The sequence below is a fragment of the Agelaius phoeniceus genome, chromosome 4 (assembly GCF_051311805.1).
Source record: "Agelaius phoeniceus isolate bAgePho1 chromosome 4, bAgePho1.hap1, whole genome shotgun sequence".
Lineage (NCBI taxonomy): Eukaryota > Metazoa > Chordata > Aves > Passeriformes > Icteridae > Agelaius > Agelaius phoeniceus.
The window spans coordinates 15,003,030-15,018,298 of record NC_135268.1 but is presented as its reverse complement, the minus strand read 5'-3'; the positions used below and the strand labels follow the sequence as shown (position 1 = coordinate 15,018,298).

Sequence of the window (15,269 nt, the reverse complement as noted above, 5' to 3'; positions counted from 1 at the left end):
GGAAATATATAACAATAGTTTATGACCTAAGGTAAAGTATTGATTATATTTTCATATTAATGAATCATAAACTGAAACACGCATCCCACGTGAGCAAAAAAAAAAAGATAACAGTATACCCATAGAATATAAATGTGTTGAACATAAAAATGTTCAATAAATACAATACACCATTAACTTTCATCAATCACATGATTTATTTTCTAGACCTAAGTTCTTACTGACAAGTAATTAATAACTTTAAAGCATACTAATTCTTAAGTGCTCAACTCACCCAAATACCCTATCAAAGCTGCACCAATGGAGCGTGCTGGTCCATTCAAATGTCCTGCTGAGTTATGTAGCAGCTTCACAGGTGTGGCATTTTCATGAGAAGAAATTGCCAGCTGAAGAAAACAAGAAAAAAACCAGCAGGGGTTGAAGGGAAAAGGTTATTTTATGCAAACCTAAAATTCTTAACAAATTTTCCTGCTGTGATCAGGAGTAACATAAAACAAACCCGGATTAAGCCTTTCCTCTCAGGAGAGATGCTCCATCCCTCTGATCATCTTAGAGGTCTTCCCTGGACTCACTCCAACAGGTCCATGTCTTTCTTGTGCTGGGGACCCCAGAGCTGGATGCAGCACTGCAGGCGGGGTCTCACCAGAGCAGAAGGGGAGAATCCCCTCCCTCACCTGCTGCCCATGGTGCTTTGGATGCAGCCCAGGACATGTTTGGCCTTCTGGGCTGTGAATGCTCATGGCCAGGTCATGTCCAGCCGCCCTTCCACCAGCACCTCCAAGCTCTTCTCAGCAGGACTGCCCTCAATCTGCTCATCCCCAGCCTGGATTGATACCAGGGACTGCCCTGACCCAGGTGCAGCACCTTGTACTCGGTGCTGTTAAACCTCATGAGCATCCAATTGGCTCACTTCTATAGGCCCATCCAGCCCTAGAACTCATCCAGATCCCACTGGATGGAATCCTGTCCTTCAAGTGTCAATAACACCACTCAGCTTAGTTTCATCAGTGAATGTGCTGAGGGTGCACTTGATCCCTCTCTGTCATTAATGAAGGTATTAAATAATACTGGCCCCCACATGGACTCCTGAGGGACAGCACTTGTCACCAATTTCCATTGGGACTCTGAGCCATTAACCATTACCCAGGGCATGCAACTGTCCAAGCACTTTCTCATACATCTTAACAGCCCACCAACTGAATCCATATTTCTCCAATTTAGAGAGAAAGATGTAGTGTGGGACTATGTCAAAGGCTTTACAGCAGTGCAGATAAACTACATCTGTAACCCTTCCCTTGTCCACTGATGCAGTCACCCCATCACAGAAGGCCCCTAGATTGGCCATCTAGTGCCTAGAGAAGCTGTGATTTCTCAGTTCCTGGAAGCACTCAAGGTCAGGCTGGAATGCACTTTGAGCAACCTGACACAGTGAAAGGTATCCTTGCTCACAAGAGGGGAATAGGACTAGATTGCTCCTGGCTGCATTGAGCAAATTGTCTTGAAGTAAGTTAAAAGAAAGGAAAAAGTCATACACATTTACTGCCTGACTTCCCAACATACCTGTTTGGCAATAGCTTTACTATCCAACTTGTTGTAAACTTTCCTTATTTTTGCCACTGTAAATGAAGAAACTGACAGTGCATAGAGACCAAAGGAGACCTTCTCTTCTGGTACCAAAGATACCGGTGATGGATTGATTCCTTCAGACTTCGAATCTTTACCTTAAAGACAAAATAGAAGTTCCCTTCATTAATGGCGCTGTTTTTCTTTTAATTTGAACAGTAAAACCTTAAGCAACTTGCACTGCAGAATAGGTATAAAAAAAAGATTTTGCAAATAGCTGAGATGTGATACTGTCCAGCCTAAAGGCTGTAAGCTTCCCTTCTCTTCTGAAGGAAAACAAAACAATCAAAAGCCAGAGAAGCATTTGGTAAATCTGCATCTTTGCCTGTGACAACTGGCTTTTTATTACAGTTTGATAGGAAAGCTGCCTTGGAATGGTACGAGAGACACAAGATTCAAAGAGAATATATAAACATATCTTTAAAATGTTGTATCCTTTCTGATTTCACTTTCTACAGATAAATATTGCATATAGTATGAATAATGACTTTTCTACTTGGTTTAAAACTGAAGTGAGGAATACAGGAATACACTTCTACTGTATCTCAGCACAAGAATTTGGATTCCTATCATCCTCTTCAACAGCAGCTACTTATCTTCTTCCTGTGAAAAGCAAGCTTTTCCTCCCTGCTCCTGCATACTTTCTCACCTCTTCTGCCAGTACGCACAAAAAAAGTCCAGCCCAGCCAGCCCAAGTTACCAGGTGCCACCTGACCTGTACTTACACGGAACATAAACCGCTTGGAAGCTCCCGACGTAATTGGGTCCCAGCTCGTAAATGGTGCTGACCCCTGGGGCCGGCAGCACCTCCTCCAGGAAGTGTGTGGGGCCCAGGCGCCACACCAGGGAGGAGAGCTGGCGCTGGGCGGGCGGCGTGCCGATGTAGGCGTACACCGTGCTGACCACGGGGGGGTTGGCAGAGCCAGAGCCACTGGGGCTGCTGTGGATGTAGTGAAGCTGTGAGGGAACAAAACACAGGCAAGTTAGTGAGGGAGCAAGGGTACCGTGACAAGATCAGAAATTTTGTCCGAAAATCATTTTACAAGCCAGGGGAGGTACCAAATGATTGCTATGTAACGGAGGGTATTCTCACACTCTACTGAACTAGACAGTAAAGAACATTAATCAGAAAGGAAATGTGAAGACCAGAAGTGGCTATCAAAAGATGAAGATGTGTATGGAAACACAGGAGAACATGACAATTCTGTGCCTAAAGAAGCTGTGTCTTGATTCTAAAGACATGGTGCTCAAAGTAGTGTTGTTTTTCCTTACCCAACCTTTGGAAATTACATCATTTCAAGCTAAAGTGCAAATGTGATGAACTAAACTCAGACTTTTCAAACAGTTAAACAAATACACGAGTAAGATCCTGGCTGATATATAAAGACAGTAACAACCGCACAGGCTTTTTTCTATTTGCATTGTAAAAATTCTGTTTGTAGCTATTAAATGTAGTCATGCGTAGCCAGAGAGATGGCCAGATAGACACTCATGTCTTACAGCTGTCAGCATAACAACATACTGTAGTCCTCCTCCTGCAAAAGGAATACTGGGAGGTAAACTTTGGAAGTCAACATGCTGTTTTACCTACAGCAGCACGGTAACATTAGCCAGTTTAAACCCCACACCAGGTTATGCTTTATACCTTAAAGCCCCCACCTGCCAGTTGTCAAATGATGTTTGGATATCTGTTACAGCTTGGGAATATTTTGTGCTCAGTGGACAGGTCCACAGTGCTCTTTACTGCTTCTGCAGTACAATGAGGTATTGATCTTTGCAAATAAATGTGGTGTTTGCTTGTTGTTTTTTTGTTTGTTTTTTAAATTCATTTTTTTGTTTTGTTTTTGTGGGGTTTTTTTTGCTTGGGTTGGGGTTTTTTTCTATTCTGTTGGGGGTGACCACCTTTTGGATGGGGTGGTGGTGGTGATTTTGCACTTTTTTCTTGTAAGGTTTTTTACTGCACAGAGGAAAAAAAAATCACTCAGACCAGTAAAAATGAGAATTGAAAGATTTATTTTACCTTAACAGTGTTAACAAGCTGTCCATCGAGGTAGAGTGCAGCTGTGCTGTTCTTCAGCATGCCTTTACTCATGACCAGAACTAGGTGATGCCACTGGCCTTCCACAATGAGGTCACCGCAGCGGAAACGGGCACAACAGGGAAGAATTTCATAAAATGATGATTCCTCACTGAAGTCATCAACTAAAGGAAAAGCACCAGTTAGTGGGCACCAGCAGAAATGCTACAAGAGCTTAAAAATCACAGGATATATTCAGACTTTTAAGAACTGTATTTTACTTCTCACCTTCTCCCCTCTCTTCAAAATTTTAGCTGGAATTACTAGTTTGCTCAAGTTTTTTCTTTCTCTTGCTGCCATGCAAGTTACAGAAAGATCTTTTGTTGTTTTCCTGAAGATGTTTCTACAGTAGCAGTCACCAAAAACCACAGCTGTGTCCCCAAACCCACAGAGCTATTTTTCACCTTTCTCACACTGAGGAGAGGATGATACCCATACTCCCAGACCTTTTATTCCCACTTTTGCATCACAAAAATGACCCTTACTCTACTTAAAAGCTGTCCCAACAGTAAGAAAAAAAGAAAAAAAGGAAAAAAATTCCCCAAAACCCAGGGAATGTTTCAACCATGAACTTTTCAGATCTCTCTTCACTCTTTCATACTGAAGGAAAAGAAACCATTAATCCTCTTACCACAACAGCTGCCTGCACAGGGAGAACACTCATTTCTTTAGAAACAGCACAAGGAAAATGTTAAAAGCAGAGTATTTAGAACTAATGTTCAGATACAAAAATAATCTCAAGTTCTTTTTCTTAGCCAAACATCTCTAAGCACAATTCTCGCTCTCAATAAGGGTCCTTAAATCATCCCATTTATTCTTACAAGAGACTGTCAGCACTTCCAATCCCTGTGTTGTGCACAGCACTTCCAGTCTCAGTTCTTCAGGTCCCTACCTGCTCAGCACTCAACAGTACACCACCAACTATGATTTAGACACAACAGGGTAGCATTTGAGTGAAGCAAAGTGTCCTGGTTGAAGCAAAAAACAGTCTTTATAGTCAGAAACCTTCATATCTTCTCTGACAAAGCCTTTTCAAATCCAATCTTTTTCAGGGAGTTTGATTATAGGTACTCACTAAACTAAAAACATATGAACTATAGCTTAAGTGCAGGCTAAAGCAGTTAGTGTGAAGATAAACTTGCTTCATTCTTCTAGAATTTGGTCCTCTGAGAAAGAAAGCACTGTCAGTATCTTTGTAATTTAGGAGGTTTAATTCCTACTTTACACTATGGGTTTTCAACTCTCAAGTTATTGGTATCACCAGCTTCACCTAGATCTTCACTACACTTCCTGTAATTCCTCTCCTTTGGGCGCAGATACTGAATGGAGATACAAACTGTTTCTGAAAACTGACCACAGCATTAGAACATGAAGTGAATGACTGTTTGCCTTCAAAAAATCCCTCCAGTACTGGGACTATCCAGACTGAAAAAGCCTTCAACCTATTAGTTTACTGTTTCCAAACTTCTTCAAAGCAAAGACAGTTAAAATTTGCACATCAAGACCTCAAAACATGATGTCTAAAATAAATGACACAATATAAATCAAAGGCAAAACCTTTCAAAACCAATGATGTAATCCCTCCCTTGAATACTTATTACCTGGGGTTTTGGCAAAAATTTTTCTTTTATATACAGAAATCAAACCTTCTTTGGAAATTATAACAGCTCCATAAATTAATGTTTACAGTTTGCATTTTTCCATTGTCAAAAAAATCAGGAACTGGTGAGGCAGCGATTAAAGTTCCAGCACAGAATTCTTCTGGCTACTGGGTTTAAAGTCAACTTGCTCTTGCATCCCTATAATACTGCCAAGCATTAGCTGATGATGTGGCACAACTCTTACCATAATTCTGAAGCAATTCTTCTTTAGTTGAAACAATCAGTGAGCGGTCTTTTGCCGAGAGGACAATGGCAAGGCAGACGTAATGCTGCTCCGAGGAGTTCGCGCGCCGCACTACAGTGAGGAGTCTCACAGGATGGTTATTGGGGGGTGTACTAAAATGCTCAATACAAAACCAAGTTGAGTAGCTTAAACCAGATGGCGGTGGGAAAAACCTTTCACCTAAAAATAAAAAGAAGCCCATTACATAGCTGCAGTTAGGATACCTACTTGGTCCTGTTCCTTTCTTCATATCAGCTCAGCTAATACTAGCTGTGTTTTCTCAGATGTTGAAGAAGCCCCTGTTAAGGGAACATCTCTCTACCACATACATCTAACTCCACTTGATATCCCAGGATGCTCTCACTAATTCTATCTTACTGCAGTAAGCCTTCACCTTAGTTTTTAGACTTAACAACTAAGTGACCATGTTCAATTAATCCCACAGCTTTTAATTAAGCATTCTGGTTCCTGTAGGGTGAATAATCCACAACAATATGTAAAAGTGATGGCAAACAATTTAGATGGGGCTTTTGTGATGGTGTGTGCAACTATGCCTGTAATAAATGCAGTCAAGGATTCAGCAGAACAAAGTCACAAGTACGGCATTACAATTCATTCCACATTTCCTATGTGCTCTACACACTACGACCTCAACTTTTTCTTAATGCATCTGGCTTATTACTCATACACGTTGGTTGATTACAATTTAGCCTTCTACTTTAAGCTTTGCATTTTAAAGCAATCACACATTTATATTTTATATTGCTTTTCACTGTCTTGGGGGCAACAGAAGCACATTAAAAAAAAAGACACAAGAAGTTCCTGATTGTGGGTGCACAGTGTCCAACACCATACTATCAGTTCATGGCTAACCATGAAGTATGGGGTTGGACATTTCTCTTAGAAGTCTAAGAGAACTAAACATCAGATGCAAAACACTTTGTTACCAGTCACACTGGATACTCACCAGTTCCAATTCCGCTCACAACGGCACCATCAACAAGTCCTGTAGTAACAGCATTATTTGTAGGTGCATTGTGGGGAGCCAGACTTGGCAAGAACAGGCAGCTGTTAAACACAAGACCAGTAACACACTGGAGTTTATGGAAGTCAGTGTAAGTGGAGTTCAGTACAAACAAAACATGGCTTAGGAAAATATACCATAAGCACACATGCTTTGTGACTTCTGTAGTAATGAAAAATAGGAATTAATTCTCAAGATTGCTCATTGTGAGTCTAAATTATCTCTAGCACAAAGAACTTTGGCAGTGTAAGTCTTTGATGTGAAGGTATAGTGTCATGCCCACGTGGCTTCATAGCCTAAGATGTTCCCTTGTGGGCACCTGCATCTTGCAGCAGCCTTTGAGTTGTTCTGAACTTTCTAAAGAGACTGGATCAGCCAAATAGTCAAAGGATCTGGCAACTGCAGACAATGACATTCCTATCTTAAGAAAGTATGCTCTCACACTAACATCATATTCCTCCAACTTAGCTATGTTTGGTCCTTACAAGAGCCTCTGATGCTGTGGACACAATGGAAATCAATATAAGGAAAAAAGTTCTTAATTTTTTTTTAATTTATTATAGAAGCCTTCTTAGTTGACTTGCTGAAATTTCAAGAAGTCACAACTGCATTATGTGAGTTACTTCTGGACATGTTACCAGTACCCACAAATCTCCTGAAGCAAACACAATGAAAATTCATTTTGCCAGCCTATTTCAAGTTCTTAGGTCCAGACAATTTTCTTTTCTTCTCTCTTATGAAGGATGTAGAACACAGATTAGAGTACCACTTGTTTACTAAAAAAATAAGTCTGTCCCTGACTGTATTGGATATTAAGGCTAGATGGAAAATGGAAGCTGCACCTTGCTTTACAGAACTGAAAAGAGAATGCAGACAGCAGCAGAGGTCCCAAGTATTCAAGATTTTCTGTTTCATTTTTATAACCAAAAAGACCAAACATTTTCCTTAAACAGATGTTGAGAATGGTGTCATGCTTTCATCTTCTGAATAGTTAAACCATATTACATGATCCTCAAAAAAGTGCTTCACTCAGCAGGTGTTTAATTAGAGAGAGAAGAACAAGTAAGTGGTGCTAAAAGAAAAAAATTAGCTAAGCATGATATCCAGGCTACGCCTCCAGTTAGTAATACTAAGTTTCATTCAGTTCTTTGAACTCATCATAGCTGCCTTGTCTGCTTCATTTGTATTTCTGATGCAGTTTCACATTTTCATGTTTTTCAGCAATTTTAAGTGGGTCTTGGAATACCTGTGCCATCCAAATGTCATACATAAATCTCAGCAACCCTTCAAGGGTATGTTGGCATTCCTTTGTTTCAAAAGGGATGTGAAACCCAGAACTGAGAGGGTCCCATCAATGACACATACTTCTTTTTTTCACTTTCACACATGGCAAGCAAGCATTTTTTATCAAGATATTAATGAATGAGGAAGTGGAAATTTATGTGATTCGAAGCATTCCTTTCTCCTCTTTAAAGAGTTCATTTGTTCCTTAATTGCAAACAGTCTATTAAAATTTAAAAGCATTCCTTTGGGCAAACAGGAAGTAAGCAAACACTGCACTGTGCCCACGCTACTTGAGAGCACGGCAGGACCTTACCCAAACCCCTCCAGAGACGTGTCAAACTCGATGAAGGCCGGTGTCACCGATGACCCGTGAAGCCTGATATCATGTGGGGTTGTCATGGAGACCAAACACTTGACTCTGGTCAGGGGCACTGTGCTCCCTTCTGCTGGCTTGAGCAGGCTCTTGCTTATCCGATAGCGGCTGTCCTCGTGCGCACCGAAGACGCTGTCAGGACCCAGGCCTTCCATGGAGGTGACCATGCTATCTACAGGAGAAGCCAAGAAACAACACAGCATTGCAATACAGCATCGCAAAAGGGAGGCATTCTCAGGCTGTTTATTTGGACCTTTCAAGTCTGGTGGAATAGCTGAATTGTCCACAGATTATCATCTAGTTCAGCTTCTCATAAGATAATGAGCTGGGCAGCACTGCTTTGATTATAAAAAGGCTCAACCAAGGCCGAAAGATGGGCATCTTGCACAACACACCAAGGAAAGTTAGTGATAAAGCCAAGAGGCCCTCCCCATTATCTCATGTCAGCACAGTGTCCTTTTTGCAGAGGCTCCTCTTCAGATGCATTCCTGCTACCTGACTTAACAAGCAGGGAAAATTCTGCTTTGTGCTTTTTCAGATGCAATCTCAGTGAGCAGAAAGTGAATTTAGCTTAGGCAATTTAACCTAACTTGTGGTATTCAGGAGGTAGCTTTGCATTTTCTTTCCTAGGCTTTTCCCATTGTTTTCATTCTTTATTTTTCCCAGTGATAATACTCTAATCCAAATATATATATATATATATATAAAAATAAATAGAACACTGGCCAAGAGATAAATTGAATCTCTTCTTCTCCCTTCTTTTAAAATCTAGTGAAGATGTAATATAACACAAATTCAGTTAATTTATTTTGCTTATTTATTTCATGATTTAATGCTTATCCAGTATCATCTAAGATACTTTCTAGTTTCTTTTAAATATTTCAAAAATTTCAACTAAGGTATTTTTAATGATATGTCACAGTCAGCCATATAATGACCAAGCCGACACACAGAAATAAATATCTTGTGCTTTGGAAACTTTTCAAAAATTTCTTTGTATTACAATTTACTGAGACTCTACTGTACTACATGAATAGCCATTCCCAAGCTCTACAACTCAAGGATAATGATAGGAGATTGAGCAGTTATCTGACACCTTACTGAACCTATGGGAGATACTACACAGATTTAGTGATTTGTTGTGTGCACATGAAAGTAGCTGAGAAAAAAATAATGTTAAGTAACTACAAATGCACAACCTACTCAAGACTTAAAAACAAACTACTACCATATTTAGCAGTTACTTCTTAATACAAAAACCTGCAATAATCTTTGCTGGATATATACTCAATATAAGTACTACATTCCCTCTGGTTTTAGAACTTTTCCAGTCTGACTGTTCTGATGATTTCACATTCATACAAAGCTGGGGTAAAGTTGGGTTGTTATGAATGCTTATCTAAAAATTTTAAATAGGTATGCAGTTGGGGGACATGAGTGAAACATTATTTACACACATTTTTAGCACTTGAGCACCTACTTCTCATTTCTGGTTCAAAACTCAGTGAGCTCGGTTTGTGCACTCGGTACTGTTTCAACAACTTTTTGTCCCAGGCTCCACAATTCAAAGGATTTCCCAAGCGTAAAAATTCCCTAAGAAAGAGAAAAAAAAATTTGGAAGTATTTTTCTCTACTTATTTGCCTATAGTGGCACCAAATCTAATAGCACTTTTAAAAAAGACAGTAATTGCTTGCAATAAACTTTTAACTAAGAAAATTATGCAATGCATAATTATGATCCATAACATATTTGATCCATTCAAAACAATTTAATTTTGGAACACATGCTCTCAAAAGTTGACACTATTTTGAAAATCAAGCAATTTGGATAAAGTAATTTATCATAAAATAAAGCAATTTTGATAATTCCCTTCTCATCATTTGAAAACATGGCAGGAGGCTGCTGCATTCTGTAGGAGAACATCAGGACATTCAATGATGCATGTCCAGCAAGGGGAACTCTTCTGGAGAGGTAGATCATAGGCTGAAGTAAGTGACTTCAGCTTTGTTTTACCAGTGTGTCCTGTTTGGCTGGGGGAATCATTTCACAGCTATCAACACCTGTATCTCTAGATAACTGTACTATCTCACTATAGAGCTACCCAGGCTATCAATGGCTCTGCTTAGAGAAGCTGAAGTCCTTGTAATGTGACTATGAGCTAAAGGGCTCCTTGCAGAATCCCTTCTGACACAGCTACATGTCACTGAGGGGAACCAAGCAGCTGTCCTGGCTACAGGTCAGCCAGCCAGTGATCCATAGGAAATAATACAAATAAATTCCCTCTTACAGCTGAGACCACAGAACCCCAGGACAGTTTAGGTTGGAAGGAACCTTTAAAGGTCATTTGGTCTAAGCCCTCTGCTGTGTGCTGGTACTGCTTTCACTTACACTAGGTTGTTCAAAGCCCTGTCTAACCTGATTTGAACAACTCCAGTGATGGGACATTCACAACTTCTCTGGACAACCTCTTCCAGTGTCTCAGCTCCTTCACTGTAAAAAATGTCTTCCTCAAGTCTAATTTAAATCCAGCCTCTTGCACTTTAAAACCTGTAGCACTGGTACTCACTACAGGCCCTGGTAAAAAGTCTCTCTCTGTCAAGAGACAACCTATTTGATGAGAAAAAATGGGATATTGTGCTATCTCTACCACATCAGGTCACTAAGGCTCTCTACCACTGCCAGCCATTTACAGTGAGCCAGGGACAGTGCAGGCTGCAGGCCTCAGTCCAACTGAACTTCAGGGCTATCCTTCTGACCTCAACACCATGGGCTGCAGAGCCTGGGAGGCCAGCCTTTCAAACATCCTTTGGAGTGGTGGATGCAAGGAGTGGTCCTCATCTGCCAGCGCAGCGCTGCATCTTTGCAGAAGTCGTGCATGGAGCCCAGCTTCACACATGACTTGCTGGTTTCTCTCTGTATGCACCAGAGATTGCAGGATGTTGGCCACCGCCAGCTGCAGATCCAGCGCATGCTGTAAAAGAGAACAGCACAGGGCTTGAGAAAGTGCCAACTGAGGAGGAAAATAGAAGACAGGCTTTATACATAATAGAAAAGAAACTACCATTAGCAATAAATACAGAAAATTAACTATACTTAAATATACATGCATGCACTTGTGTGTTTTCAGGGTGTGTGTGTGCACATGTCTGTGTAAAGAAACACTCTGCACAAAAAAGGGTAATTAGTTAGACAAAGGATTAGCAGAACTATGGTCAAGAAAAATAATTCAGGTAAGAATGGTTAAACTAACCTCTACTTTTCACCAGCAAAGACAGCCAGCTTAGAGAGAACTAGAAACTCTTATTTTTGTGACTATTAAGCTATTCCTAGTAACTTAGAAACATAATCATTTAGGTTGGAAAAGACCTTCAAGATCACTGAGTTGAACTCCTAACCCAGCATGGCCTAGCCCACCACTATACCATGTTCCCAAGTGCCACATCTACATGTCTTTTAAAGACTTCCATGCCTGCCGACTCAAACAGTGCCCTAGGCAGCCCATTCAAGTGCTTAACCTTTTTGGTAAAGAAGTTTTTCCTAATATCCAACCTAAACTTCCCCTGGCACAACTTCATGCCATTTCCTCTCAGCCTATCACTTGTTTGACTTGTTGAGACTGCCCCTCCCCTTGCTACAACCTACTTTCAGGTAGTTTTAGAGAGAGGTAAGGAACCTCCTTGAGCTTCCTTTTCTCCAGGCTAAAACACTCCCAGCTCCCTCAGTTAGTCCTCTCAGGACTTGTGCTCCAGACCCTTCCTCAGCTCCTCTGCTTTTCTCTGGACAGGGTCCAGCACCTCAACGTCTTTCCTGTAGTGATGGGTCCAGAACTGGACACAGGACTTGTGGTGCAGGCTCAGCAGTACCAAGTATGATCACTGCCCTGGTCTTTCTGGCCACACTTGCTGATACAGGCCAGGATGCCATTGGCCTTCTGGGCCACCTGGGCACAGCTGGCTCATACTGTAGACCAGCATTCCCAGGTCTTTTCCAGCCATTCCAGCCTGTAGCACTGCCTGGGGATGTTGTGACCCAAGAGCAGGGCTCAGCACTTGGCAATCTCACACAACTGCCCTCAACCCATCAATCCAGCCTGTCCAGATTCCTCTGCAGAGCCTTCCTTCCCTCCAATAGATCAGCACTCTGGCTGAACTTGGTGCCATCCACAAATTGACTGAGGGTGTACTTGATTCCCTCAACCAGATCAACACAGATACTAAACAGATCCGGCCCAGTCCTGAGCCCTGGGGAGCACCATTGGTGGCCATCTGCCAGATGGGTGTAGTAACTCCATTCACCACCACTCTGGGCCTGGCCACCCAGCCAGTTTTAACCCAGCAAAGAGTGCACCCACTCAAGCCACGACCAGCCAGTTTCTCCAGGAGAATGCAGCGGCAAACAGTGTCAGAAGCTTTACTAATGTCCAGGTAAACAACATCCACAGCCTTTCCCTCATCAACCAAGAGGGTCACCTTGTCATAGGAGACCAGGTTAGTTAAGTAGGACCTGCCTTTCATAAAGCCATGCTGGCTGGGCCTGATTTCACAACTGTTCTGTACGTGCTGCAGTATGGGATGTGTAATGATCTGCTCCAAAGCCTTCCCCAGCACTGGGGTCAGACTGAGGGGCCTGTGGTTCCCCTGATCTTCCTGGCCAGTCTTGTAGATGGGCATCACATTGACTAAATTGCAGCCAGCTGTAATTTTCCTGATTAGCCAGGACTGCTGGTAAATGATGGAAAGTGGCTCAGTGAGCACTTCCACCAGCTTCCTCAGCACCCTTGGGCAGATTCCACCAGCCCTATCAATTTGTGAATGTTTAACTTGTGTATCAGGTTGCTAACTACTTCCCCTTGGATTATATGGGCTTCATTCTGCTCCTCACCACCACCATAACCTCTACAAAACTAAAGACGTATGCAACATACTTGTCAAATTTATGTCATGAAGGCAGAAAGTTACCACACTCACGACCAGTAGAGACCAAGAAAGAAGAATGCAGTAATTCTTGCAAGCTTTCAGAACTTTTTTTTTTTTTTTAATAAAAAGTATTCTTCAGGGAAGACATCTCAAACAAAAAATACATAAGCAACTTGCAAAAATGTCCAAGAAATCCTTCACATACAAAGACATTTTGGGTTGGGAATTGTACAAAGCAGTCAGTATAACTTAGAACTAGAACATATTTAGAACTTTAACTAGAACAACTTTAGAACTAGAACATATTCCAGCTCCTTCAAACAGTGTGCATAGCCCAAGATATGATGTTCAGTCCTGTGTCCTCACAGTATGCATTAATACCAAATAAATCAGGGAAAACATGAATTAATCACAGTGCTTGGAAACTTATCTGATGGCCACTTCAGACCTTTCTTTAAACTTACATTACTTACAAGAGTTTGAAAGAGATAAACAAAAGAAAGCCCATGAAATAAAGAAATTTCTTTCAGATCTCTATGCCAACTCAACCTGGGAATATACAACTCAACCTGGGAAATATATTAGTTTTTCAGTACAAAATGAGAGGACATCACCAGCTTTCCTATTTCCCACAGCCATCCCTTCCCCCAGCAACTCCCAAAGCTTCAGACCACACATTTTTTTCCCTTACCTCTGGGTGTGTTGCTGATCCAACAGAGGCCAGAAGATCCAGCATTGCAAGCATAGCACCAGGGTGAATAATGACTGCATCAGAGCTTTGTATGGATGTGGGTCCTGTCTGGAGTTTCACATCAGCTATGTTTTTCTGAGGGCAAACAGGAGGTGTTGAAACAGAATGATATGTGTGCCTGCAGGACAGAAAACATCCCATGGTTACAACACCCAGCCATTATAAGCTCTGCATTTTTCAAACAGCTGTAAAATTATACTGGCCTATATTCCTTTCCCTTCCCTCAAGAAGTTCCTCTTCTCAAACCTTTTGGGCATGTTTCCCTAAAGACAGCCAGGAGAGGCTTCAGTTTCTCAACTATTCTTGAATTTGGAAGTGTCTTTCCCAGGTGCTACACAGTTTCAAGAATTAAGAGATTGTTTTTATTGCCTCCCTCTTTTTATTCTAGTTGCCGTGGCGGCGCACAACAACTGCAGTGAGCAATCTACCACTGCTCCTGTTCTCTGCATGTGTCTCCCCATTCGCTTTTCATTAACAACTGATTATGAAATGTACTAGCACAAAACTCTCAGCAATCTCTAATCGGCCTAGGGGAATAGAAAGGTGGTCTTTGTGCTCATGCCAGCAATCTGTATGTTCTCAGTCCTTCCATGACTGTTACAGCCATTTGGTTCTGCATGAAGATGCTTTAGCCTGATCCAGGGAAAAGAGGATTTGACACACTGACTTAGAAGCAACCACTGGTGCTGAGAAATGCAAACGTTCTTCATTGAAACTCCTGGAGATATCAGTTTGATGCCACTCTTCTTTCAGCAAGGGTTTCAACACACAAACAGCATGAGCAGCATACTGAACATATGCTTTCAAGATGGTGCTTTAGAAGCAAAAGCGAGATTGAAAGACTCATGCTCACCACAAAAGAAGAAAACCAAAACACACAAGAAACCCCCAAAAGAAAAAAATCCACGAACCCAGAAAAACCCCAACCCAAATCGCCATAGCCCAGTGTATTTATCATACGCTTATTTGTAAGAAGAAATAGAACAAACTCTGTGTAAGAAATTTTTTTGATGATCACATATTATCCTTTGTTTTACAACTGAATACAGCAAAACAAGAAGGGTTTCTTCTTATCATATCAGTTGAAAGAACTATTTCCTCGCTTCTGTTCTCAGTGACAGAAATTTACTCAAACCCTGACCCTAACACAAGTTAAGACTTTGAGACTGGCTGTTCCTCATCCTTTAGACACTTCCAACAAGGCAACCTCCTTCTCCTGGGAAAAACAGGACATAGATGGGAAATGAGGAAGGCTGCAAACACAATTCTGCCCTAAACATAGCCATCAAGCCCAATCCTCCAGCAAGAAACACATCTATGGGGGAAGGCTGAGACC

At 41.4% G+C, this 15,269-nt stretch overlaps 1 protein-coding gene across 8 annotated transcripts in view; it reads right to left on the bottom strand.

Annotated features, from left to right (window-relative positions):
• The window catches only part of WDFY3 (WD repeat and FYVE domain containing 3), a 152,623-nt gene that overhangs the window by 48,581 nt on the left and 88,773 nt on the right, over nt 1-15,269 (bottom strand). For all 8 annotated transcript variants that reach the window (XM_077176944.1, XM_077176948.1, XM_077176947.1 and 5 more), the window contains 10 exons: nt 13,874-14,051; nt 11,023-11,237; nt 9,746-9,858; nt 8,206-8,437; nt 6,552-6,652; nt 5,546-5,764; nt 3,644-3,825; nt 2,349-2,580; nt 1,561-1,721; nt 275-386 (listed from right to left, as the gene is read on the bottom strand). In XM_077176944.1, coding sequence (XP_077033059.1) covers nt 275-386; nt 1,561-1,721; nt 2,349-2,580; nt 3,644-3,825; nt 5,546-5,764; nt 6,552-6,652; nt 8,206-8,437; nt 9,746-9,858; nt 11,023-11,237; nt 13,874-14,051 — 1,745 coding nt within the window. The remainder of the gene's footprint in view (nt 1-274; nt 387-1,560; nt 1,722-2,348; nt 2,581-3,643; nt 3,826-5,545; nt 5,765-6,551; nt 6,653-8,205; nt 8,438-9,745; nt 9,859-11,022; nt 11,238-13,873; nt 14,052-15,269) is intronic.